Source organism: Symphalangus syndactylus, chromosome 2 (genome assembly GCF_028878055.3).
Source record: "Symphalangus syndactylus isolate Jambi chromosome 2, NHGRI_mSymSyn1-v2.1_pri, whole genome shotgun sequence".
In the NCBI taxonomy this organism is placed as follows: Eukaryota; Metazoa; Chordata; class Mammalia; order Primates; family Hylobatidae; genus Symphalangus; species Symphalangus syndactylus.
The window spans coordinates 96692254-96719557 of record NC_072424.2 but is presented as its reverse complement, the minus strand read 5'-3'; the positions used below and the strand labels follow the sequence as shown (position 1 = coordinate 96719557).

Sequence of the window (27304 nt, the reverse complement as noted above, 5' to 3'; positions counted from 1 at the left end):
TCATGTATACCTCACAATTGTTCTGGTGATTATATGAATCTCCCATTCAGTAAGTATTTGAGTAAAGAAAACACGTATATATTGAAGGGCTTTTAAAGGTATTAATTACTTTACAAATGTCAGGTAGGTTTAGTATAAGAAGAGCTAATATTTACTGAGCACTTACCATGTTCTAGATACTGCATTAAGTAATTTACGTACATTATCCGATCTAATTCTCACTATAGTACTGTGATGTAAATATAATCATTCACATTTTGTAGGTAAAGAAACAGGCTTAGGAAAGGTAGGTAATTTGCCCAAGGTCACGTAGCCTATGAGCAGTGGAGCTGGGATTTAAATCCAAATCTGATGAGGTCAGTACTCTTGGCCATGCTTCAGTGCTCTGTATTTTCCACATAATCACTGCTTATTGACATTAGATTATTACTTATGAGTCATATATCTAAACATTAAGTTCCTCATTTAACTAGTTTAGAAACAACCTAAACATAATCCATTAAAATGACCATAATAGAGAATTGTTCCATGTCCTTATGTAAAGTTGCCTCCAATCATTTTTACCTAGAAATTTGGGGTCAGACAATATAGTAAATGATCATCATTCCTGATTTGGTTTGAAAATCATTAAGTGTAGTGGCTTAGGAAAGATCTTGGAAACTTGTAAAGCACTTACTTAATGTGTTTGTAACCGTGTAGTATGAAGTTGCCTTAAACTAGAAATGTGCCTTCTATTCTATGAATTGGCACCACCAGTTCCATGAATTTAGCATTTTCCTTTAGGAAATCAAAAGCTATGCAGATTACTCATTGAAATTTAGAGAGTGAAAGGCATTTTTCATCAGCACATATCATATAATTGTCACAAAGGCTTGGAAATGAAGAATTGCCTGTTAGTTCTGAGACAGTGTTTATTATGCAAAATATAAATACCAGAATTGGGGTTGGGGCACGTCCAACACCCTGTGTTCAACAAGATTAAAATTTTGGGGGACCAGGATTATGATTTTTTTCATGTTTGTTTTTGGCCCACTTTCTCCAGTACCAAAATATGGAATGCCAAACATTTGTATATACTTGTTAACTGATGCATTGCATTGTATGTCGTAGTAAGTACAGATGGCAATGTTTGGCAAGTGTGCTTATAAACTACCCAGGGCCTCTTAGGAAAATCTATAAAAGTTGCTTCTGCCTACCAGGAATGGTGGGAGGGTTTCCTCAGGTAGGAGAGAACCATCAGCAAGGAACAAGCAGGATTGTATCTTGTGCTTTTATATTTTGTGGGAAGGAACTTTGAAGTAGAACAGGTATTTATTCATTTCTTAGTTCATTGTTTCTTTGGTTCATTAAAAAAGATGTAGGGGGGCAGTGAGTAAAATATTAGCAAGTGAGTTAAGTAAAAATGAACATGTAAGAAACCCAAACTACTGCCAGTCATCACAAGGTTGTCTCTTTTCCTGACTCCAAATTATAGTTTAAACTTCTGGCTGCAGTTCCCACATCTCTTCTCTAAATGAGAGCTAAATAGTTAGAGACTCAGAGGATGAACATTTCATCCAATGTAACTGTGATGAATGAATCATCCAGTAAACTATTTTCCCAGTGAAAAGTAATAATTTTGTATGATTATCATGTAGCAGGTTATGAAAAATAGGAAATACTTCAGCTTTTCACTTTACAGATACATGACTGTGGGGGACAAAAGTCAAGAATCTGGGGTGTTATTCTGCCCCTAAATTGTTTTCTGGATGAGTGTACACATTGTAAACTCTAGTAAGGGAGTGGTTTATTTCTAATTTCTGGTCCTTTGTCATTTGAGTCTGTGCTCAGCATGCAGGATGCTACTGCTGGACTCACTTGATGCTTTTTCCTAGGTGATGACCTCACTATTTATGGGATTGTAATGCAACGGTGGAAGCCCTTTCAGCAAGATGTGCGCTGTGAAGTGGAGATAGTCCTGAAAGCAAATTACATCCAAATAAATAATGAGCAGTCCTCAGGGATCATCATGGATGAGGAGGTCCGAAAGGAATTCGAAGATTTTTGGGAACACTATAAGAGCGATCCTTTTGCAGGTTTGTGTTTAAGGGCTAAAACTGATTATTATTAATGGTATTACATTCAGTGGTTAAATATGATGTCTGTGATTTGACAGCCTTATATGCCACATAACTCAATGACTGAGTTTAAAGGGTAGGATTAGTCAGTACCTCTAGCTGTAGTCTCCCTTTGAAACCTTTTTCTGCCATACTCTTCTGTTTAGCGATCTGCCTGGAGATATTTCATTCCTAACTATTATTTTAAACACCTGATACACTGCCAAAACAATTTCAGAGTTTCCTATCATATCAATTAAAAATATAGTTCTTTAAAAAGGCAAAACTCATCCTATTAGGAACTCGCATCCTGTTAAAGCCATTGTTTCTCTTTGATGTATTTTCAATAATAAAGATATAACTTTACACTATTTTGGCTGAAGATTTTAAAACGGAATAACTAGGAAAAAGATGAGAGAAGATGCAGACGATAAGCTTTGTCATCACAAGCAAAAATTTTGACTGTGACATTCAGGTGTAATTACATAGAATAAAACACAGCCATTGGGTTTGTAGCGTATTTTATTAAAAAATCTCAAGTGTATAAAGCACCAATTAAATCTTCAAGTGCCTGTTTTCATCTCTCCATGGAGACATCTTTTGAGAAAAATAAACTGAAGCCAGTAATAGACATTTCTAATAACACTCCCCTCAAATCTAAGCTATATTGATTACTTTATTCTTAAATCACATGCTAAATTAGATAGATATTATTTTAAAAAATAAGGCTTCTGGCTGGGCATGGTGGCTCACGCCTGTAATCCCAGCACTTGGGAGAGGCCAAGGTGGGTAGGTCACTTGAGGTCAGGAGTTTGAAACCAGCCTGGCCAACATGGTGAAACCCTGTCTCTACTAAAAATACAAAAATTAGCCAGGTGTGGTGGCATGCACCTGTAGTCCCAGCAACTTGTGAGGCTGAGACAGGAGAATCACCTGAGCCCGGGAGGCGGAGGTTGCAATGAGCCAAGATTGCGCCACTGCACTCCAGCCTGGGCGACGGAGTGAGACTGTCTCAAATAATAATAAAAATAATAATAATAATAATAATAAGGCTTCCATTTCCCTAAATAGGGACAGTTTGCTTTTATTTTATGGGATTTTTTCTTTTTTCTTTTTTTTGCATAAATGTATAGCACATTAGTAGTTCCTGATCTTTTATCTGATCTGTATAGAAAGAAGCAAAAGTTCTCTACATTATAGATTTATGAAGCAGGCACTTTAAGAATCATACATTTTTAAATGATTTTTAAAATTAAAATGGTTTCTTTTTTTCTTTCTTTCTTTTTTTTTTTTAAAAGTAGACAGGGTTCTCACTATGCTATGTTTCCCAGGCTGGTCTTGAACTCCTAGGCTCAAGCGATCCTCACACCTCCGTCTCCCAAAGTGCTGAGATTACACTGTGCCCAGCCTGAATAGCCTGAAAATGGTTTCTTAGGATTCTGTCCTTATAAAAATGTGTAACTCTTCCTTGGACCACTGTTATTTATTTATTTATTACAGTGTCACAGCTCAGTTCTACCTCTTTAACAATGAAGGGAAGGCCATCATATGGTACTCTAACTAGATCTTCAGACGTGCTTTGTGTTGGCAATTAAAGAATCTGTCTTGTTTTAATTAGGCTACTGCTGCATGAGCCATTTATTGGATAAAAGGCAGAAGTAAATATAATAATCTTGTGAGAAATATAAGTAGGAAGATAGCAAGAAAATAAGGCAGTATTTCTCATTAGTATAAATGGATTCTCTCTTAGTTTCCTATGGACCAGCACCAGTGTACTGTATTCCTCCATTTCAGAGTGTTGATGAGTGTGTTGGAGGGAGGAGAGGTGAAGTTGGGAAGCTGTATCCAACAGAACATCTTCATTTTGCCAGTCTAAAGCTGGAGAATGCTTCACTGCTCAGCACTTGGAGGTTGACTTGCTTAAGACCTGATCCTGTGGGTACTGGCTAGGATGAACCTAAGGGCCTTATTCTGATCTGCTGTCACCTGAGGGATTCCTTGACCCTGGTGCTTAGATGTTAGAAACCCAGATGTAAGGGTTGGAGTGTTTTGGGCCATCTGAACCCACTTTGGGGGTCACTGACTTATCTTAATTCTGAGATTACTAAGGGCCTAGTAAGTTCTCTTCATTGAGATAACTGAGGGCCACACAAGAGTAGATAACTAGGCCTTTGCCACACTGACATGGTCTAGAACTAGAAATTTGAGAGGGAGGTGAGGATGGGGGTATTACTGGTGCTAATGCATTTTCTTCCATGATATAGCCATGAGAGCTTCAGCTGCCATGATCCAAGGAATCAAGCTTTTCAACTTAGACAACACATTTGGCCCTTCCCTTTTGCTTCTCTCTGGGACCCCAATCCTACCTTTGTAGTCTTTTGTGTTGACTATAGTGTGAGGAAATCTTTAGATCAGAAAGATGCACAAATAATACAGGTAATAAAATAGCTAACAGTTACAGTTAAGTAGTTCCCACTATATGCCAGTTATTATTTATGTGTTGTATACTTATTAACTCCCTTGATTCTCAAAAATTCTGTCTTGATACCATTATAATCTCCATTTTGCAGACAAGAAATGGAGGCAGAGGTTAAGAAACTTGCCCAAGGTCACACAGTTGGTAATTAATAGCACTGGGATTTGAATACAAACATGACACCAGAGCCTGTCCTCTTACCACAGGTATATGCTTCCCATCAGCATGTTACTCAGTAAAATTGGTTCTAAGTTTTGGCTTATGTAATTCTCAGATCAATTTGCCTACTCTTGAACCTGTTTGTTGGGGCTTTTTCTTCTTCCATGTGTAATCGCTAGATTCTGGTCACAATTTACCTACCTGCTGTCAAGTCTTATCTGCTTGGATTCCTGACCTTTTCTCCAGGTTTTCTACCTCCAAACAGGGAGGGATTCCTTCAGCAAGTAATGAACTTCCTGGATTTACTAAATCTTCTGGTTCCTTTTTTAACTAAAAGATTGTCTTTTGTCACCATTTCTGCCATCGCAGGCCACATCATCATAGATTAGTTGCCACTGAATCAGTGTTGATTCATTACAAAAAGTAGCCTTTGTATATAGGGCTATAAGTCGTGGAAAGGCTCAGGAATGGCTTGTTGGGATTCCATAGGTTGGTTAGGCCAATGACTGAATGAAATACCTGCTTTATTCATGGAAGAGATAGGCAGATTCTCAGATTTGGTGTGTTATTTCTGAAAACAGAACCCCAAACAGTGATACTCTTTTATTTAAAGCACATGATCGGAAGAATTCGAGATCTCATACTTACACTGCTAGAGTTGTGGTGTGCAGTGATCTTCTTAATGCCTTGATGCCCCTGTAAGTTTTTTCCAGATAAAACAGAATTTACCAGACTGCTCAGAGCAAATGCTGAATTGACTTGGAGGGTGGATTTTTTACTTATTTCTTCTTATACCTTTGGAGAAGCTTCATGAGCTCCAGCTACCTCTGTATTTAAAGATTACTGACTTGTGTGATCTGACTCATTATTTCTGAGATTGAATACCTTCCTTTTATTTAGGCAGTGGAGTAATTTTACTGAAATTATCACATAGAAAGTACATACAGTGGCTCATACCACTCATGAGTGCTGGGTGGTAATCCTAGCACTTTGGGAGGCTGATGTGAAAGGATCGCTTGAGCCCAGGAGTGAGACCATAGTGAGACCATGTTGCTCCAAAAAAGAAAAAAAAGAATTAGCTGGGCGTGGTGCTGCACACCTGCCATCCCAACTACTCAGGAGGCTGAGCCGGAAGGATTGCTTGAGCCCAGGAGTTTGAGGCTGCAATGAGCTATGATCACACCACTGCACTGCAGCCTAGGTGACAGAGTGAGACCGTGTCTCAAAAAAAACAGGACATTTTGAACCAAAACAAAGTTACTTCCTCCTTTAATCCTGTTGGTCATTTGGAATTGGACCTCCTGATCATTTCACATAGTAGAGTATATTTAAATGAGGATGGTCAGATAGGAAAGGAAGGGAAATTTCAGTTGGGGTTTCTTGAAAATTATTGCTGATTTCTGATCTTTCTGCTTTTCCTAGGAAGGAATGTAATATTGGCTAGCTTGTGCCCTCAAGTGTTTGGAATGTATCTAGTAAAGCTTGCTGTGGCCATGGTGCTGGCTGGTGGGATTCAAAGGACTGATGCTACAGGAACACGGGTCAGAGGTTAGTACCTATTTAGAAATTTTGAGTAATATTGACACATGGAGAGAAGCTAGAACTTTTTCTTTCCCGAATAAAAACTGCTTGTTGGGTTTTATTTTCCAATTGTAATCTTATAAAGCTAACAGTTGTGTGAATATCTCATACTTAGTCTAGCATCTGTATATCAGAAGCTACTTTCTAGAGTTCCAGAAAGACTGAAAGAAGTTGCATTTTTCTATGGCATATACTTTTGCTATAGCCTATAAGGATGCCACAAAATAAAATCTTTGTTTCTATTACTGTGTTTTTTGTTGGATCCCCAGTCTGTTTTCAAAAGGAAAAAGATTAGAAATAGTGTATTTTAATGTCTCCAGTCAGCATCTCTCCATCTGTGGCTGTCACTGTGTTTCTCTTAGACTGCTGCTTTCAGTCATCTGCCTGCTGATTCTCCTTCTGCTGGTAGATAGCAAATGTGCCATCTGCCATGGGGTGCTGCTGCAGGTCACACCTTCAAAAGATTACTCTTAAGTGTATAATTATGTCCAGATGGCAGAAAGCTCTTTTGCAGCGAACACACTTAACCAGAGTCTGGCATACGGGTTATTATGGCCCCGTATGTGGGCCATAATAACCAAAAATTAAACCAAAAGACTAAAAGGGCATTATTATAAATCAGGCTGTTAGTAGGGACTCGAAAACCATATAGTACAGTGTAGAATAGTAAGTATAAGGTGTACTTGTATGTTTTGATCACCTACTGTTTTGCAAGGCACTCTGCCAAATGTTGAGCTTAAATAGGGGCTTCCTATTAATGTATTTAGGAAACACTTGAGAATTGCTGAAGAAACTTGGTCAGTGAAATCATATGTACCACAGGATATGCACATGTTATTTATGTTACATTTGCAAAATGAGTACTTTAAGATACATATTTCACTAAGTTACTAAAATTTTCATAAATGAAAAGGTCTTCACTTAACTGTTGGAATCATAAGTAATTTGATATTTATAAAATACTTGTAAAATCCCTAATACTTCTAAGTGCTTAAATAAAAATAGAATAAAATACTTATATGACTTGCATGCAAGGATTTAATCATAGTAGTTTGATATTTAAAAATAGAGTAAATCAGAAACTTTATAAGCCAAAAATTCTTTATTTGTTTTTGTAGAGATGGAGTCTTGCCCAGGCTGGTCTCACATTTCCGGGCTCAAGTGACCCTCCTGCCTTGGCCTCCCAAATGCTGGGATTACAAGTGTGAGCCACCGCACCTGGCCTCAGATATTTTTTAAAATGTTAAACATAGGCCTGAACATCTGGAAATAGCACATAATTTATTAACAGAATTTAGATTCTATGTCACATTTAGTAATCAATTAAGGACTGTTTATGACAGTTAACTTTCTAAAGATTTTCTAGTTAAATCCTTTCTCAAATGACCCTATGTAAAAGTACAGTAAAAACACTGTAATATTTTGTTGGCATTCCAGATGGACCATTTTCTAATTATTCTTATTCATGGGCCATTTTATAGAAATTTAAAACTTAATATATTTGCTTTTTCCTAGGTGAATCTCATCTTTTATTGGTTGGGGATCCTGGCACAGGGAAATCTCAATTCCTTAAATATGCAGCAAAGATTACACCAAGATCTGTGCTGACCACAGGAATTGGATCTACTAGTGCAGGTATTCTATGTGACAATTTCAAGTAATTTAACATTACTTCAGAAGTTAACACAATGGTTTTTTCTAATGAAAAACTACCTATAATGGGATAAATTTCAAGCTAATTTTTGAGTTACTGCTAAAAATGGAAGGAAATATGCAATGTTATTTTGGTAGCTCTAAGAAAATATCTTGAAAGCTCCACCTTCACGTTGCATCTTAGTTTTGAACAATCCTATTCAATTTTCTCATTCTCTAGTGATTACCTTCATACTTTTATGTGGGAAAAAGTCCATATCATCTGGCATTTTATCAAGACTCAGCAACCAGAATGTTTAACTAAAGAGGGGGATATTTCACTTTATCAAGTAGATAGATGGCATAGAGCTTAAGGCATTTTCATGCTCATAAATCTGATAGGCAACAGTAGCTCCTACTGAAATTTCTTAGGTAGGGAATGTTTATTAATATTTGGAAAATATACTTCCATCATTGCAATGTGGAGCTTCATTCATAAGTTGTAATGATTCTTTAGCAAGTACACTTAAAGGCCTTTGCAGGTAGAATGTCAAGATTTGATTATAAATAAAGTGACCTAGGGAATTTAGAAAAAAATTATTTTAAAAAATATGTTTGATGCTATTTTGTATTTTTACAGTTTTGATTGGGTAATGTTTCTGTTCTTCTGAAAACAGACCCTTGGCTTCACACATTTTAAAAATGTTTGCTACTTGTTAAGGGAGTCAGATTAACTTCCATTGGGCTAATGAATGCTCAAATTTCTAATGAAAAACTTACACTTTAAAATTTATCATACAACAGAAAATGGCCAATTAATGGTCCTATATAAGTAGAAAACTGTTAAGGGGGTCTCAGGTTTTGAAATATAACTAAACAGTATATTAACCATCAACAAGAATGGATTTTTGGAATTGAGAAGGGTAGACAAACTTCAGGATACTAGGCAAGAATATATAAAGAATATTTCCCATGCGTTTTAAATCCGTATGGCCCAGTGTTCCAGAGTTCTGTATGAAATGACACCAACAACAAATAAAGATGCTTCCCAAGTAATTATGTGGAATGTTTCCTAAGTAATTATGTAGAGTGTCAAGAAATGAGTCCAAGCCATCTAAGTGGATGACTGGTAATTTCAGAATATTTGGGCAGTTTGAAAGTGAATTGCTGCTGATTCACTGGATTAGTGAATTAGTATAAAAGTGTATTAGCACATTTCCTCCTTTTTAATGCAAAGATCATAATCCAAATATGAGAGAACAAGTATAGGGAATATAAATTTTACGGTTATAGTTATTGCTACTTCTGGTCTACCCAAAGGGCCAGACTAGCCTTTCTTCAGATTGTGTATTGCAACCCATTAGAGTCATAAAAGTCAATTCAGTGGGTCAAAACCAGCACTTTCAAAGTGAAATACAATAAAAAAAATACCAAAATACTGCATAGTAAAGGTGTACTAAGGATGTGTTTTCATGAAATTTTTTAACATAAACTTGTTATGGAGTCTTTTTTTTTTTTTTTTTGAGATAGAGTCTAGGGCTGTCGCCCAGGCTGGAGTGCAGTCATGCAATCTCAGCTCACTGCAACCTCTGCTTCCCGGGTTCAAGTGATTCTCCTGCCTCAGCCTCCTGAGTAACTGGGATTACAGGTGTGCACCACCACACCTGGCTAATTTTTGTATTTTTAGTAGAGACAGGGTTTCACCATGTTGGCCAGGCTGGTCTTGAACTCCTGACCTCAAGTGATCCACCTGCCTCAGCCTCCCCAAGTGCTGGGATTACAGGCGTGAGCCACTGCGCCCGGCCCTAAGTTTTTTATACCATGGATTATGGTAAAAAATTTTGATAACTGCTGCCATAGACATTCTTGGGAAAGCTAGAAACCCCAAATCCTAAAATTAGAGGGTATAGTTATATGGAGCCTAAAGTTGAATAAGGTTATGAATGGGCAAATAAATGCATGCATACTTCTTCATACTTCTGGAATGCTTTCTCAGCCCAAATAATACCCTTAGTGCCTCCATCTTAGTGGCATAAGTCATTGGTTCATGTTTATATTCTCAGGACACAGCTATTTACTATGATCAAAAGGGTGGAAGAATAGTTTTTCAGATACAGTATCGGCAAATGATGCTTATGTGCTACAGTTTCTTAGTTTCTAATGTTTGAAGGCTAAATCTATTTTCAGTCATTAATTTAAAAAAATTCTTAAGAGTGATAAAATTTAAGATAACAGAAGGTAATGGTTTGCATGTCCCAAGCTTAAGTGAAAATTGGTTGTCCATTTACAAATTGATACAAAAACCTAACCCTTTGATGTCACTACAAATAGATTGTTATAATTAGTCAGAAAAAAATCTCAGCAGTAAATGGCTTTGATGATTTGGCTATATATGCTTTATTTCTAATAAGCACATATGTTGTTCCTATTATATTAACCACTGAGCTCTTTGTTGGAAAGTAATGCTTTTATTTTCATTTTAATATTTTAACATTTTTCTTTTAATTGCAGTTAGACAAATGAGATTTTCTTTATATAGTTTTAACAGTCAGAAGTATTTTACTTTTAAAATCTATGAACTAGTTAATGGACAATATTTTAATAATCTGGTATATTAAATTCAAAGTTTAACATCTGGCAAAACTGCTTCACAAATTCACCTTTTTAGAATGATAGGAAATATATACAACTCAGAATCCATATTTAGACAAATGCCCTTTTCCTTTCCTCAACATAAAAGCTTTAAAAAGTGCAGTATAAAAGTTTTAGATATGAAGGCACTGCATAACCTGCATCATATGGCTGTGTTGCTTAGCTGCAAGAATAATGAAAATATTCTACCTTAATTTTATGGAGCATAAGAAAATTTTTGAGGAAGGACTTAACTCTCAAAGAAAAAGAAACCTTTTACCCCATTTAGTTAATGAATTCCTTTCCAAGATTGCTTTTCAAAGACTTGTTGGAAAAGCTATCTAGAGTATGTCAACCACAAATATGCCTGATCTCATTCTGCATGAGTGTCAGAGGAAATGGGGAAGAGTACTACAGGTGTGAAAATATATATGTTTCCAAAATAGTAATGTATCTATTATAATAAAGCTAAATATACCTTTCTAAATCCATGGTTTTTATATAAATACTGCCAATAACATGATCTATTAAAAGAATTTTTAAAGTTCCTGGTATTTTTAGAAATCAAATGAACCAATTTGAGCCATTATAATCTCCTATTCTTAAACATGGGGAGTTTGTATTTTCTCCCGATATTGTATTTGGTCTTGAATTCACTGGGCAATAATGATGTATGATTCAAGAAATGCTCTGATATTCTAAACTCTGTTATAAAAACAAAAACCATAGCCAGGGGACCTTATTAACAATTAGCCATATTTGTTCTTCTCTTACAAAGCAAACCAAATGCTGTCCAACATCACATGAACTATAATAGTAGCCATAAGAGGCTTCACGGTGGCTTGGAAAATTGGATCCTAAAGTTCTTGGTAGCATATAGTTGATTTCAAATCCTCTTTTTAAGGACATGCCAAAAAAGAATGGAAATCTGCCCCTTAAATTAAAATGATACTATATGTTTTCACAGGAAGAAACATTTTAGCTGAAGTAAACTTTGTTCTTTCAAAGGCCAGTAAAATAGTGGTCCAAAGACTTTGTCCGGGAGGCCAAGACATCTTTACAACCTGGTCTAATGATTCATGTTTCTTTATAAGTGCTTTCATTACATATAAAGGAGAAGAAAATAATATATATGCTTTAATCAGATTAGTTTCAGAACAAATAAAATAACACATTAGAGAAAAAAATTACTTAAAAATAGTTGTATTTATATTCCACAATTTGTTCAAATACTGGTTTTCTTATAAACTTTCTACAGGATGTTTTTAAACAAATTCTTCACATTGTGTTTTGACTATGTACTTACGGAATTTCAGGGAAATAGTTCTGTGTATTCTTAATAGCTTAATTTGTACTAAAGGGATGGTAGGTGGTCACATGCAGTCCATGTGGGATTCTAACATAACATTTAGTGAGTTTTCTGATGTGGACCATCCCTTTGATGCTGAAGGTAATGCATCTGTTGAAAGAAGTGACTGTAGATTTGGATTACTGCTTTCTGCATCTTCCAGTTTTTCTGTGTTATCTTCCCAATTAATGTGGAATCTTGTGACCCTGGGATTAGATGCCAAAATATTCCTTTGAAGCTAGAGGAAAAAGGAAACATACAAATGGTAAACACTAAGGAAGTTAAATCACCATATACAAATAGAAGCTTAATAAAATGGTTCATATTAGTACTCCTAAAGGGCTAAGTTCATATACAAAGGTATAATTCAAGTTAAGTACCTTAAATATAACTAATAAGATGTAACGACTAGGGCTGTAGCAAAGAAGTTATTTTAGATGAATAGAAACAAGATACGGAGAATCTGAGGGGATTCATCTGGCTTTTTAACTATTTAACTCCTATACTTCTGTTTTCTAAAAGAAAGAATCTCCTCTTTTTTGAAAGTGAATGCTTTAGAAGATGCTTTATTTAACAAGCTACTATGTTGTTTAGAGTGATATGTTTTCAAAGGAAAATGAAAAATTGTCAAATACAACATTATTAATGGTTTCCTACACCTTTTAAAGATGGCTCATTCTTAGAAACAGTCTCGTTTCTTTTGTGCTATATAAGGTGCTTCAGAGATAACAAATTGGATCAATGGAAGGTACCACAACAAGGGTGAAAAATAGTCCTGCCTTATTATCAGAAAGGAGAACATGAGAACATTCTATTCTATTGCCATGTAATTTTTCTTTTTTTTTTTTTTTTTTTTTTTTTGAGAAGTCTCGCTCTTTCACCCAGGCTGGAGTGCAGTGGCGCGATCTCGGCTCACTGCAGGCTCTGCCCCCTGGGGTTCACGCCATTCTCCTGCCTCAGCCTCCCGCGTAGCTGGGACTACAGGCGCCCGCCACCTCGCCCGGCTAATTTTTTATTTTTAGTACAGATGGGGTTTCACCGTATTAGCCAGGATGGTCTTGATCTCCTGACCTCGTGATCCGCCTGCCTCGGCCTCCCAAAGTGCTGGGATTACAGGCATGAGCCACCGCGCCCGGCCTGCCATGTAATTTTTCTTGCATGATCTGGCAGATAGAGTATCATGTTCAATTTCATTTACTCTGCACTCTCACAAAATCACCAGTTACCAAACTGTTATAGTTCCCAGTGAAAAATCAGAAAATACTAAGTATCTTTAAGAATGCTGAATCCTAGATTTTAGCTTTTCACTCAGAATTTAAGCTGTTTTCAGTTACCAGAAATATTTAAGACCGTTAGTTTAACTTCTAATAGCAGATAAAGCATATAGGTGTTTTGAGATAACTGTATTCACAGGAAAAACAAACACAAAACTTTCTCTCATAATTTTTGGAAGAGTTACACACAAAAATATCATTGAATAATTAGTACAACAAAAATGCATTTGTATGTCCTAAAGGTTGAAATGAGCAGAATCATGATAGAAATAATCAATATGGGAAATGCTATAAAGAAAGCCATAAACAATGGCATGTCTCTTCCAAGAAGTACTTTCACTGGGCATGGTGGCTCACACCTGTAATCCCAGCACTTTGGGAGGTCGAGGTAGGCAGATCACTTGAGGTCAGGAGTTGGAGACTAGCCTGGCCAACATGGTGAAACTTCACCTCTACTAAAAATACAAAAATTATCTGGGCGTGTTGGTATACACCTGTAGTACCAGCTACTTGGGAGGCTGAGGCAGGAGAATCGCTTGAACCTGGGAGGCAAAGGTTGCAGTGAGCCGAGATCACGCCGCTGGACTCCAGCCTGAGCAACAGAGCAGGACACCATCTCAGAAAAAAAAAGAGGTACTTTCATTTTTCTAAACCATCAGAGATGCTCAAGGTGTCTGCCTACATTAATTACTAATGACCCATCTGAAGGTAGGGTTTGAAGTCATCCATGGTAATGGAACAATAAGTAGTTTGCCCAGTTGGCATAAGGACCTCAGATTTATTTTATCTTAAAGCCATTTTAATAGTATACTATGAAATTGCAATAGCAACTGCTTTAAAAATTGCATAGTAAAAGTAGTTAAAAAGGAATAATAAGAACATTACCTTAGAAAAGTCTGGTTTTACTGGCGGATTTTCCCTTAATTCTGTCTCAGTATATTCATTATTTACATAATAGCCAACTCTAATAAATTCTTGTCCTCGATAGGTACAAGTAATTAGCACAACAGTTACGCCTACTGCATCTGCATCTGGAATGAGTCCTGGATTAGGTGCATCAGCCTAGAATAAATTAAAAAGAAAAGAAACACACACAAAAGGCTGTTAGTGGTAGGCAAGACTGGAGTTTCAGTTACCTAGAAAGATCAGTTGAGGATGCAACAAGAAAAACTTGGAAATCATACTGGGAAGGAAAATGCTCATTTCTGACTGACTTATAATAAGCTGGAAAAGACAGTTCATGTTTTGCCACAATATATGTAAGGACCCTCGATACTTGAAAGCATGACTACACTTCTAAAATGAAGAAATTCTGGCTACACTGCATGGTGGTTCATGAAGGATTATACACTATTCATTATAAAACCTTTATAGTCAGCAATTGATTTTAACCTTTTCAGTCATAATTTTCAGACCTAAATTAGTATTAAATTATCTGCTCATAGACTGCTGGCCACAAATGTTTATTATACCAGTTTCCCTCTTCAACCCAGGATACTTATATTCTCATACCCACCCAACCACCCTCACAGGTATTCTAATAGTAAATTAGTATAAAACTGAAAATGAGGCTGGGTGTGGTGGCTTACGCTTGTAATCCCAGCACTTTGGGAGGCCAAGGCGGGTGGATCATGAGGTCAAGAGATTGAGACCATCCTGGCCAACATGATGAAACCCCAGCTCTATTAAAAACACAAAAATTAGCTGGGCATGGTGGCGCGCACCTGTAGTCCCAGCTACTTGGGAGGCTGAGGCAGAAGAATCGCTGGAACCCAGGAGGTGGAAGTTGCAGTGAGCTGAGATCACACTACCGCACTCCAGCCTGGCGACAGAGTGAGACTCCGTCTCAAACAAAACAAAACAAAACTGAAAATGAGATGGAAATAGCTACATAGCAGATTTTCAAAAAATATTAATAATCCTCTATTATGAATAGTTACTTTGCTAGACTCTACAATATAGTATGCTCTTTAAATCACACAATGTGGAAACCAGTGAAGGTAAAGATTGTTTTAGGCAGATGTCAAAGACCTTGTTTTAAATCAAGCTGTTGTAAGGTGAACCTTGAGGAATGCAGAAAGTAAACTGAGTTAGACTAGACTAAGAGCATAAGCGAAGGGCAGGGCGCCATCCATGGTAGTGTGCAGGTAGTAATGAGACGACTGGATGGAAGGAGCCATAGACTGGGGAACAGAGGCAGTGATGGCTGAGGCATCTGAGGCAGCCATTCTGGGTGGTAAATGGATCAAGGCCCAGCAAATTAGCTTACCTGTTGCCAGGGCACCAAGGAATATTCCTGGGCCTAGATGAGCACTTTAGCCAATGCCTTAGCTTGGGAAAATTGAAGACTGATGTTTACTGTATGCCTAACACAGGTAGATGATACAAAAAGGCATAAAATCGCTACCTAGTGTCCTAGGCTAAAAACCTCAGTCAGCCTCACTCCCTTATCTCCTACATCTAGTCAGTCTCAACACTTTTTTCATTTCTGGAGGCTGAATTCATGTCATCTCCTATCTGGAATATTGCTTAGAATTTTCTAACTGATCTCCCCAGCTCTAGCCTATCATTTGCACTGCTACCAGCATTAACACAGATCTCTTCCTTTCTCTTTGGTTTTAAAACCTCAGATTATTAAAACCCTCAGATGAGTATTCCCTTTTCTAAGGGATAAAATCCCAGTTCTTTAACTTCATTGATAAGGCCCTTCTCAGTTTGTCTCCAACCAACATCTCCATTCATACCTCCTTTAACTCCACCCTTGTTCTAGAGATATGAATCACACAGGTTCTTTAAAACATGGTGATAATCTTTCATGCTGTGTCCGAGCACGGTGGCTCACACCTGTAATCCTAGCACTTCGGGAGGCTAAGGTGGGCGGATCACTTGAGCCCAGGAATTTGAGATTATCCTGGGCAACATGGTGAAACCCCATCTCTACAAAAACAAATTTAAAAAAGAAATATTTCACCCCTGTGCTTCTAACATACTGTTCCCTTGGCCTGAAAGGTCCTTCTCTCACATCCTGAAAAATTCATCTTCTAATCTTTTTTGGAGCTTACATCGAGTGTATCTCAGTGACGCCCTTTCTAACTCAGAAGGTAGAATCAATAGATTCCTTTTTTATGTGCTGATATTTCTTGTCACAAATTATCTAAGAACGTATGCCCTGTGATCTAAACATGTTTATGTTTCAGTCTTCTCTTCTAGATGCTATGCTTTATCCAGGGCAGGAGTCCCATCCAGTTCATCTTTATAATCTCATGTGTGGCTCAGCTCTGAGCACTTAGTATTTTGGAATTCATTCGTAAATCAGTTCCTGCCCTGAAGGGGTTTATGATCTCTTGGCGAGACACCAAGATAGGGACAGCCAGACTTGTCCTGGAGAATATGCTGTTTGTCTTAGAGATTCTACACACCCCTGCACAGAGGGGTTAGATTACTTCCAGTGTAACCAAATGGATTCTAATATACCTGAAGTGGATGGAGATGGGAAATATATAATAGTTCAGTACTGCTATGACTCTTCCCCTTCCCTTCAGTAAATTGGTTCCCTTCAGTAAATTGGTTCTAGGCATGTTTCTGTTTTAAAATCTGTTGTAAATATAAAACATCTTTTAAAAAGCATTTTACAATTTGAAAAAGATTCAGTTTGAGCAAATTTGAGTAGAGAAACTTGCAGGCCTTTCAAATAAGTTAGGATGCAGAAGTAATGAGCAGAGATCTTTGTTTTGACTCTAGCTGGCAATACTAGGCAGATGTCTGGACATCTTCCTGCTAGCCTTTGACTCACTCAGAAGAAAGACATGTTTAACTATTTAGAGAGGCAAAATCATGGCAGACCAGGAGATTACTATAGTAGTTTTAAAACACAAAACAAAAGCTGTAATTTAGCCTCTTTCTGTTGATAATGGTGAACTTTAGGCTGAATATACATTGTGCCTCCTCTGTTCTTTTTGGCAACATGTACACTGACACCAAGGTAAAACTACGTGAAGATCACCAGTAGGAAATACTTTTGAATACATTTTTTTCCCACAGCACTTTCAGCCAAAAGCTTAGAAGTATGCTTAATAACAAACATAAAAGATTTTCAAGGGTTTGTTTCAATAACAAGGCATTTACTTGTAAGTTCTTATAGTAGCCAAAAAAAAAAAAAAAAAAAGAGGTATTATCAGTACATGTCAACCCAGGTTTCTTTTACTGTATCATGAATTATCAGTAAAGTATGGGTTCCTTAGGCCTATGGGTCAGAGCAAGTCCTGCTTTTTTATATAACAATTTCAAGAAGTTAAGAGAATGAAAATGTAGTTCTAATTATAGGAATAGGGCACTATTTATGAGTGACTGATTATACTGTTTTATTCCCCATAACATTTTAATGAGATAGAATATTATCCACATTTTATAGAAGACTGGAGTAACTAAGGGAGGAGGTTAGGGAGGTAAAGCCACACATGGCTAATACAGAGGTGTCGGGATTTGACCTATATCTGTAACTGCAGTGCTTCCTTCTACAGAACAGGGCATTCTGTTACCCATATCTTTTACAGGGTTATGCCCTCACACAACTTTAATTAACAGCACTTTTAATTCATATATTTGATTAGTATATTTGAGCTTTTCTTAGCTATTTCTTTGGATACAGTAAATTATTTGTTGCTTTTTAATCAAAAGTACTAAGGCTAGGAAACCAAGATTCTAAATTCTGTATTTAGGACAGGGGAGGAAAAGGTAGCAGCTCTAGAGATGGCATGTGTCTAAGTGATTCCTTGCCAGTTTCTGAGGGGATTATTTGACCAATGGTATTCATTTAAATTGGTCCCATCTGTCAAGTGAGAAAACAGAGGTTAGGCATAGGAAGAGTTAGATTTTCTTTCTGGATTAAGTCTTTTCAGTGAGTTCCACTTAACTGATGGGACTTGCTGGGTTGAAATACTTGTAACAGAAATTAATAGTAATTTTAAAAAACCTATGGCTAGTTACTCTTTGGTCTATTACAAATATCTCCCTTATAAATAAGCATGCATAATTGAGGAATAACTGAATGGTTTCATATAGCAATTTAACATGGATTAAAAGAAATAACACTTTTGAATATAGAAGACAATGTCTGAAGCCTTGGTATAGATCCAGATACTCTCAGTGGTATCTAAGAACAAAATTTTTATTACTAGAAATTCTCCTCACAAATTCCTAGTGGGGTAGTAAATTTGCAAAAGTAGTCCTCTATAAGATAATGTAGATTATAGGATGCTTTAGTAAACTCTGGAATGTCATTCCAATGACCCAAGACCACACATCTCTATCCACTAAACATATCTGTTAACCTAGCTCAACTACTGATTATGCTGAAATAAAGTTTTTGTTACATCACCATCAGTTACAGTGGCTGAAACCATAAACTGAAGATGCATATTACTAACAATGCCAGTTAATTTTAGATATTTTGAATCCATGTTTTGGGTTGCTAGACAGCCACCTTGGAAGTCTGATACTTAGGTGCTATTCACAGGAAGAGCCCAAAATTCACCACCCTGTGTGCCATGATACAGTATAAAGTTTACTGTAGGTTGTGCATCTCCCTAAAGTAAACATCACATTAACATCTCTCAGCATATAAAACCAGGAAGTAAGAGCTCCTTTGTGACACAGAGACTGCCTGGAAACAGATTAAAAGTGAATGCAGCAGAAGCAGTTCTTTAACCCAAAAGGAAAGGGATAAGGGTTATAAGATAATAGATAATATAGTCTACTTTGAAACATATTTGGCATACACATTTACCAAGATTAATCTTACCTGAAATACAAACATATGCCTTCCTGCAGGAACAGGACCCACTAAAACAGAGTCTAAAACTTGATCGTATTCTTCACTTTCTGCAGAGCCCACATAGATAATTTTCCATTCCAAGTCTAGGGTTAAAAAACCAAAGCATTATTTCATATTCAGTAATTACATTACCAGATGACATCAAAGACCCTTTTAATGTCCACTTAGCCACTTACTGGCTGTTAAAATTGGCTTCTCATAGCAATCCAGAAAGGCAGTGAAATGCTCCTTACAAAGTTCTTACCAGAGTTCATACTTTGATCAGAGTTTCTCAAAATATTCTTTTGTGAAACACTAGTTCCTGGACAGTGCCTCACAAACAAGATAACATAGCCAAACACTTGGGAAATGCTGTAAACCTTGTCTTGAGGATTCATAAAGCACGCTGGCATAGTAAGTTTTCTGAGACATCCTTCAGTAAAGAACACCAGTAACATTAATCCAGCATTTCCCAAATTTATTTGGCTATGGAATCCCCCTTTTTTTGTATATCATCTTTTAACGCCCTTCTCAACACACTTTGGAAGGGCAGCCCTATACTATGTTGCAGAGATCCAAATAATCACAGAGCTCCAAAGTAGAAAAATTATTAGTAAAACCTCCCTCGTGGCTCAGAAGTGGCTTCAGCTCATCAACTGTCAACGAACAACGGTAGGATTGTTCCCTTATGGCACCTCCCTGTGTCGTACATTCTTTAAATTGGGCAGAGGAAACCAAGATCTTTACACCACGTGATACAATAGAGTATACACAGTGGAGATAGGCAGGAGGAAAAGCCATTCAGGTGCAATTTAAGTGTTATATGTAATTTAATATAGTGGATTTTACTGAGCATGTTTTACAATGTGTTCTGTGAAGTGAACCCAGAGATGAGAAGAACTCTTTGGAGGAGTCTCCTGTTTAGTTGGGGAAGAAGATAACTTTGTAATACAAACCATCTCTGAGAGACCTCTTCATCTTCTTTGGGTATTTTGCACTGTGGGGCCTGTCTCTTGCATTCAACAGTTACACAAGCACTCCCAAAGGGTGAGTTTCTGGGTCACTCATGACAATCTAGTTAGTGCCACCATGTGTTGCCATTTTTGTGTAACTGTAGATATTTTTGTTCCCTAAATTGATAATAGAAATAGTAACGTACTGCTTATTTATATTGTATTGTAAACTACAATCAACTGAAAGCTCCTTTTTTATTTTCTCTTATTAAGTCAGTAATCATTTTCTGAGGACCTATTAGTCATGGTCCTAGAACTAGACCACTTCTATTTCCAGCTTCCAGCACACTTCCAGATGCAGGGTGCTGTGTCTGACATCTCCTGAGATCATCTGTTAATGGAGATAGAGAGGAAGTAGGCAATATAAGTATCTCGTCAGAGGGAACAGCAAATACAAAGGCCCAGAGGTAGGGCACACTTGGCAAGAAAAAGCAAGGAGGCTAGGGCTGGAGCAGAATGAAAGGAAGGGGGAAAGCACCCAACCCTATGATTGAGGATGAGGGGAACAGCCAGATCACGCGGTTTTGAGGCCATCATAAGGACTCTGGCTTTCACACTGAGTGGCATGGGAAGCCATCGGAGGGTTTTGAGCAGAGCAGTAACAGGAGCCAACTTTCATTTTAAAAGGAATGCTTTGATTGCTGTGTTCAATATAGAATGTAAGAGGACAAGGGAAGAAACAGAATATTTCAACAATTGAGGCAAGAAATTATGGTGGCATGGACCTCATGTGGCCATGGGGCTGTGCAACAGTTATATTCTGGATAAAATTCTGAAGATGAAAGCAGGAGCCACTTTTGCAGGGGGGTGACGTGGGGTGGGGGAGCAATCAGGAGTTCATTTTAGACATATTTGAGATGTCTGCTATCTAAGTAGAGATACTGAATAGGCAGGATAAAAATTTGGAACCTGTCAATGATATGTAAAGCCATAAAAATACATGGGCTTGCTCTAGGGAGTGAGATTTGAGCCCTCCAAAGATAAGAGGACAAATAAAGTAAGTTACAAGTGGCAAATGAGGTAGGTGACCCAAAAGCCAAGTGAAGAAACTGTTTTAAGAAAGTGGTGTGAAAGGTACTAAACTAGCCAAGTGAGGATAAGACTAAGAATTATCACATAGAGTGGCTGGGCGCAGTGGCTCACGCCTGTAATCCCAGCATTGTGGGAGGCTGAGGTGGCTGGATGGCTTGAGGTCAGGAGTTCGAGACCAGCCTGGTAAACATGGTGAAACCCCATCTCTACTAAAAATACAAAAATTAGGGGTGGCACATGCCTGTGGTCCCAACTACTTGGGAGGCTGAGGCACAAGAATCGCTTGAACTCAGGAGGCGGAGGTTGCAGTGAGCCGAGATTGTGCCACCGCACTCCAGCCTGGGCAATGGAATGAGATTGTCTCCAAAAAAAAAAAAAAATTTATTACATAAAGGTTTTCATAAATTTTGATTTCATATATAATTGTATCACTACATATCATGCCCTTGATCCTAAGTGGTATAAATTGGCATTTGTGGACTGGCATAGGAACACACCATAATTTATAAACCTATTTTAGAAAATACCTACTATATGCTGGGCATTAGTCCTACCACTTCATACCTATTGTTTAAACCTCAACAGCTTCATCATATGGATCAGATTATCCCCATTATGCAAATAAGTTGAGACTCTGAGAGGTTAAGTAATCTACACAAATTCAGAAGTTTGTACATCAAAGAATCAGAATCCAAGCTATGCCTCTAACTACAAACCCTAGGCTTCTTCTGAAAACCTAACTGGGAAGATAAATTCTTTCTAGCTCTGAAATTAGCAGTGGAATAAGGGAATTTATTTGCAGGGGAAGTGAGAGCAGAGGAGATGGAGAAATAATCTGGCCTTAACAAGAACAGGCTGCAACTCAGGGAACACTTGTACATTGATTTTTATGTTTATGGGATGCTTGCTACAGTTACTGAGTTTTACATGCTCAGTACCTTTTTATACATTGGCATCAGTTTTTTTTTTTTTTTTTTTTTTTAACCCAGCTTGCATTTAATTCCTCTGCCCCCTGTATTTGAGGGAGGAAGGGTAAGGTCAGATGTTTTACATAAGTTCTCAGGTGAAGAAATTTGTTCATTTATTTTAAAGTTAACTTTTATTTAATCATAGTAATCATGATTGTGTTTCCAGCCTGAAAGTATTTCCATTTGTGGTGAGAGTGAGTGAATGAGGGAAGCCATCAAGAGAATTTTTAGCTAATTACACTACTTGGGAAGACCTGTGGTCTAGTGGAAAGTACGTAGGCTTTGGAATTAGAACAAGCTGAAGTTGGAAAGTATGAAGCACCATGCTCAATTCTGGTATATTATAAGTATTCAATTGAGAGTAGCTGTAATTAAGATATATATATATAAATTTAAGAATGGCAGGATGGTCAATCAAAACTTGTACAGTCTTGGTGACCATCAAGCACATCCAGCCAGGGTCTCAGGCTGTCTTAACCCCTGATATAAGCCCTATATTAGAAAGAACCAAATTATCTTAAGACCAGATATTCCTCAAGGCTTTTTCTGAAGTAAAGCTACAGGGCAGCTCTTAAAGGAAAGTGAATGTTTGGGGGCTACTGACGAAAGTATGAAAAATGGTGGCCAAACTCTGCTTTGAGACTTGAGGCAAAATAACTTATAAAGAAAATTCTTTTCAAAATATTCTGTAGTTTGGGCTGGGTGCAGTGGGCTCACTATAATCACAACACTTTGGGAGGCAGGGGTGGGAGGACTGCTTGAGCCCAGGGGTTCCAGACCAGCTTGGGCAACATGGCAAAACTCCGTCTCTACAAAAAATTAAAAAATTAGCCCAATGTGGTGGCACATTGACTATGGTCCCAGCTATTCAGGAGGCTAAGGTGGGAGGATTGCTTGAGCCCAGGAGGTTGAGGCTGCAGGGAGCAGCTGTGTTTGCACCACTGTACTCCATGCAGCCTGAGTGCCAGAGTGAGACTGTCTCGTTTAAAAAAAAAAAAAAAAAAAATTCTATAGTTTAATTTTAAGAACAGAATTTTTAAAAGAACTGTAATATAAAAGTATGGAACCTATTAGAAGCCTTTGCTAAGTAAAAATTTCCTTAATCCACATAGCCTCTAGGTGGAGTATACAGGCATGGCACCTTTTTGAAAGATTCCTTTGCAGCTTCAGTATGACTCAGCTTAAAATATTTTTTAAAATACTAAATAAATGCTCAGTAATGGTGCCTAGGAAGTGAAATATACCATTGGAAGTAAGTATGTTTTGACACCAGTACTGTAAAACCCTGATGTGATTCAGCTGGGTTCTGAATGGATCCCAGTTAAAAATGGAACGTTTTGGCTTTATGAATGGCTGGTTTCATCTATGCAATGTAAAAGCCCTGTAACGACATCCTGAGTCATCTATCTTCTTTGTTCAGAGCTGACTCCTAAAATGGAAGGCATCACTTGAGAAATACCTGTAATTTGAAGAACTTCTGGTGGTATATCTGAAAAACACTGTGGTATAAGTTGGAATGGACGGATCAATGGTTTTTCTTTTGTCTATTTTTATATGCAGTTGGCAATAAAAAAAAATTACTGTTGGGTGTGAAAAATGGGCCTGGTAGCTGCAATGTTTATATTAATAGTATCATAGGAGAGTAATCAAATGACTTCAGAGTAATAAGAAAAATACCCCTTAGTGTTATCAGTGGCCTATTCGAAATTATTTTAATAAATGAATCATCTTTCAAAATTTGCCCTACATATGTATGTGCATTTATGCTTTATATAGGTTTAAAAAAAAAAAAAAGGAACATGTTAAAGTAATAATTGTGATTACCGAAAGGAGCTAGGGGAAGGCACTGAGTACAGAGAACTGTTAACTTTATATATGCCTGTACAACTTTCTAAAAGTTTATTACAATTAATATATATTGTTTTATAATTAAAATTAGCACCTTACATGATATATACATTTTAGAGATTAAAAACTAGTTTTTAAAATGAAGTTTTACATGCCACTATTAGCCAAATCATCTTCAATGCCTTTTTTACATATACTTCTAGTTCAAAGTATGTCCCTCATCGATTAAGTTAAACTAGTTCCCCTTCAAAACTGGCAAATGAAGCACTGAATTACTTTAGTAAAATATAATTAAAGCAAAGATAATTGTTTTAGCTTTCTAACTATTTATTACTAAACATTAAAAATACGTATTTTTAAGACCTTAAAATATATGTAGAGAAAAAAACAAGAATTCTTGGACTGACATGAAGAGTTTACCTTAATTTCCTAGCCTACATTTGTGTTTTATGTTTAGGGTGTGTTCTGTATCTGGATGTGGAGTTATTTTAGATTTCAACACGGTCTTGAAGAAAAGTCTTCCTTCAGACTATAAGGCAGAGATTAAGTCCTGGAAATTAATTTAAGTATCTTATTTCTGCTCTTAGGTTAAATGTAACTTCCTAGCTCAGCTCTATTTCTCTTCCTGAAATTAGCTTTTCGTCATTAGGGGAAAGGAGTCCACGTCGGTTGGGGAGCCTGCGCGCCAGCATCCCGGCGCATCCCGGGCGCCGGCCGAGGAGGACCGGCCGAACAGGACCCACGGCCCCCGGGGAGCGCCGGCGCCCAGCCCGCGGCGCGGAGGGGCCGAGCCTGCGCCCGCCTCCCCCGCTGGTTGGTCGAGGAAGCCAGAAATCAGCGCGAGGACAGCCTCGCTCTCCTCCCCGAAGCGGCCAGGCATGGCCAGCCCGGAGAGTGCGGCGACTCCACCGTGAGCTCTCGAGAGTGATTGCCTGCCTTTCGCCGGGGCAGGCGGGCGGCGGGGCAACAGGAGGCGCCGTGCGCCGGGGTCGCTGGCCCAATTCTCGACTCGGGGTAAGATGGCTCCGCTCCGAACTCGCCGGCGCGACCACACGCACAGCCTCTCCCTTCCCAGCCTCCGTGCCCGGGCCCGGAGGGTCGCGGAGGCTGTTGGCGGCGCGGAGCCAGCCCGGCGCGACCCCAGGCGGCGCAGCGGGCGCGAGTGCGGGTCTCCGAGCTGCCCGCCCGCAGACAAAGCTGACAACATGGCTACCTCCGGTCCTCCGCTCAAACAAGTTCCTCGCAAGTTGAGCCCGGCAGGCGCCTGGGCTGCGGCGGAAAGCCGCGCGCGCCTCGGCGGCCGTAGTCCATCAACTTCAAGTTTCCCTCCGCAGAGCAGCCCGCGGCCGCCAGGCGCCGAACACAGCCGCCCAGCGCGAGGCCGGGCCCGGGAAACTTTCAACGTCTGCAGCCAGCAACTGACAGCCCGGGCGCACAGGCGCCGCACTCACCTTCAGACAGGTCCTCGATGCACTCGAAGGTGATCTCGAACTGGAACGGGTTGTAGAAAGGAGAAGGGTTATCCAGCACCACTACATTGTTCACCTGAACCTTTGCCATATTTTGAAAAAAACACAAACAATGGGAACTGGGGCTGGTTGCGGCACAATAAAGTCCAGCGCGCGGCCGCTCGGGAGAGCGCAGACCCCCGCCCCAGCGCCGGCCCGACGTCGTGCAGCGGCGACTTGAGAAACTTTTTTTTCTCTTTTTATTTACACGGGAGCACTCCACAGTGTTTTGCAGCTTTCCTATTTCACTAAACTACAGCCCATTCTGCTCTGATAAGTAGCAGCGTTGCCCTCGATTGGCTGCACCCGAGTTCTGACCCTCCTCCTCCAGCGAGGGCCTCGGCAGCCAGCAAGATGGGCTCCCGCTCCCGGAATGGACTCGGAAACTTTAACTGCGGCTCCACCTGCTGGTGTGGATTAGGACAAAGGCGGAGAACAAAGTGAGTGGAATAAGGGCTGGGAGGCCCGCGCGGAGGCCGCCGGCGGCGGCGCGGAGAGGGGCGGCGGGGGCGTGGCCGCGGCGGGGAGGCGTGGCCGCGGCGGGAGGGCGCGATCCGGCCGACGCCCGCCCCTCCAGTTGGCTTCGTGTGGGTGTTTTGGCGTTTTTTGTTTTTTTGGTTTTTTTGGTTTTTTGATTTAACGCTCTTTTTACATCAGTGCAACAGCTTTGCCGGCCTTGCTGAATTTAGCAGATGAGAGTCGGTGTTTACACTGGGTTAGGTTCAGCTTTCTACGTATCGGGTAGTATTTGGAGTAGAGAGAAAGATTGGCTGCAGGGGAAATAAATTGCATGTTATAGACCGATGTCAGCTCGAAAGGAGCAAAGCCATTTTGGAAATCTAGCTCTTGGCCAGTATCTACGTTTAGGCACGACAGCGCCGTTAAGCAACACAAAATGAAGGGCGAGGAATGATTTTCCACACACTGTGCTTGGAAAATTTAAATAGGTAACCTTTGGGCTTGCACCTGGGCGTCTTCTTTGGAGTCCAGATCTGGAAAGTACTAGAATAAAAAAAAAATCACAAGAGGTGTGATCAGTTACACTCCAGGTTACTGCCATTTGGAGAGCATAGCAGGAACATAAAAGGAGGAAATGGAAGTGTCAGGAGACCAACAGGGCAACAAACGTAATAGAGATGGGAAGAAGAACACAAAGACATAGCAAGACATTTGATCTTCAAAAAAATTTCTGACCTAAACCGTTAGTAAAGCAAATTCTGAGGAGCCCTTGCTTGCCTGTAACCAGTTGAGGTCTGAACTGAGGAAATGTTGATTCGTTTATGCTACTTGGCTACCATTGCAAGGAAAGAGAAAGCTTTAACACATTTGTGAGCCTAAACCGTTTCTATTTAGTAAGTGGTATAAAGGTTTGGTTTATTATCTGCTATCCATAAACCATCACTTTTCCTTAAATGTTGTGAATGAAACCACCAAACTTGGCCAAATTCAGAGACAGAATTAATTCTTAAGTATCTGTTCTGGAATAGTTTTCTCTTAGCATAGTGCCCAGAATTTTGATTTGTCATTCTTTGGTCATTGTTCATACTTAAGTAGGTGGCTTTTGATGAAACGTTTTCATCTGATGGTCTTTTGAAAGTTAATGTGAGACAGCTAATGTCAACCCCTCCTACATTTAGGAAAACCGGTTAGAGTGGGTAAGAGTTCCCTTTGTCAGTGGATTGAACAGTTAGATATAAGACCTACCAGAAAAGACTTCTTCAAGCCAGTTGTTTGTGACATTAGAGTATTAAGAGTCAAATCGTGGTGATAGACACAGATTTTTGTGGCTGATAAACAACATACTCTTCATTCTTATTGGTGCTGGTCCTAACACTAGCAGATAAAGTGGAAATTGCTGTATGCTGTAAGACACTCTGTATATGTAAGATAAAATGACCATTTGAAGATTAAAACTCCTGTGAGACT

General features: G+C 38.8%; 2 protein-coding genes across 6 annotated transcripts in view; one reads left to right on the top strand and one right to left on the bottom strand.

Annotated features, from left to right (window-relative positions):
- MCM9 (minichromosome maintenance 9 homologous recombination repair factor) overlaps window positions 1–27304 on the top strand; it is a 129986-nt gene that overhangs the window by 16268 nt on the left and 86414 nt on the right. For 3 of the 5 annotated variants that reach the window (XM_055262686.2, XM_055262693.2, XM_055262703.2), the window contains exons 5-7: window positions 1875–2075; window positions 6154–6279; window positions 7828–7947. In XM_055262686.2, the coding sequence (XP_055118661.2) occupies window positions 1875–2075; window positions 6154–6279; window positions 7828–7947 (447 nt within the window). Of the gene's footprint in view, window positions 1–1874; window positions 2076–6153; window positions 6280–7827; window positions 9001–27304 lie in introns of those variants that run through there. The other 2 variants (XM_063620729.1, XM_055262713.2) reach the window with 2 other exon arrangements.
- On the bottom strand, window positions 10393–25886 carry ASF1A (anti-silencing function 1A histone chaperone). Its single transcript, XM_055262727.2, has 4 exons — window positions 25322–25886; window positions 18998–19113; window positions 14083–14259; window positions 10393–12161 (listed from the first exon to the last, which is right to left on the bottom strand). The coding sequence occupies exons 1-4, from the start codon at window positions 25428–25430 to the stop codon at window positions 11949–11951; spliced, it is 615 nt and encodes a 204-aa protein (XP_055118702.1). The 5' UTR covers window positions 25431–25886; the 3' UTR covers window positions 10393–11948.

Bases quoted from the DNA above. Each gene is read 5' to 3' on its own strand.
- ASF1A (XM_055262727.2), bottom strand. From the start codon at position 25,430: ATGGCAAAGGTTCAGGTGAACAATGTAGTGGTGCTGGATAACCCTTCT. The intron at 19,114-25,321 runs GTGAGTGCGGCG...TTTTAACCCTAG, and splicing joins CATCGAGGACCTGTCTGAAG to ACTTGGAATGGAAAATTATC. The intron at 14,260-18,997 runs GTAAGATTAATC...AATTTATTCTAG, and splicing joins GGCATATGTTTGTATTTCAG to GCTGATGCACCTAATCCAGG.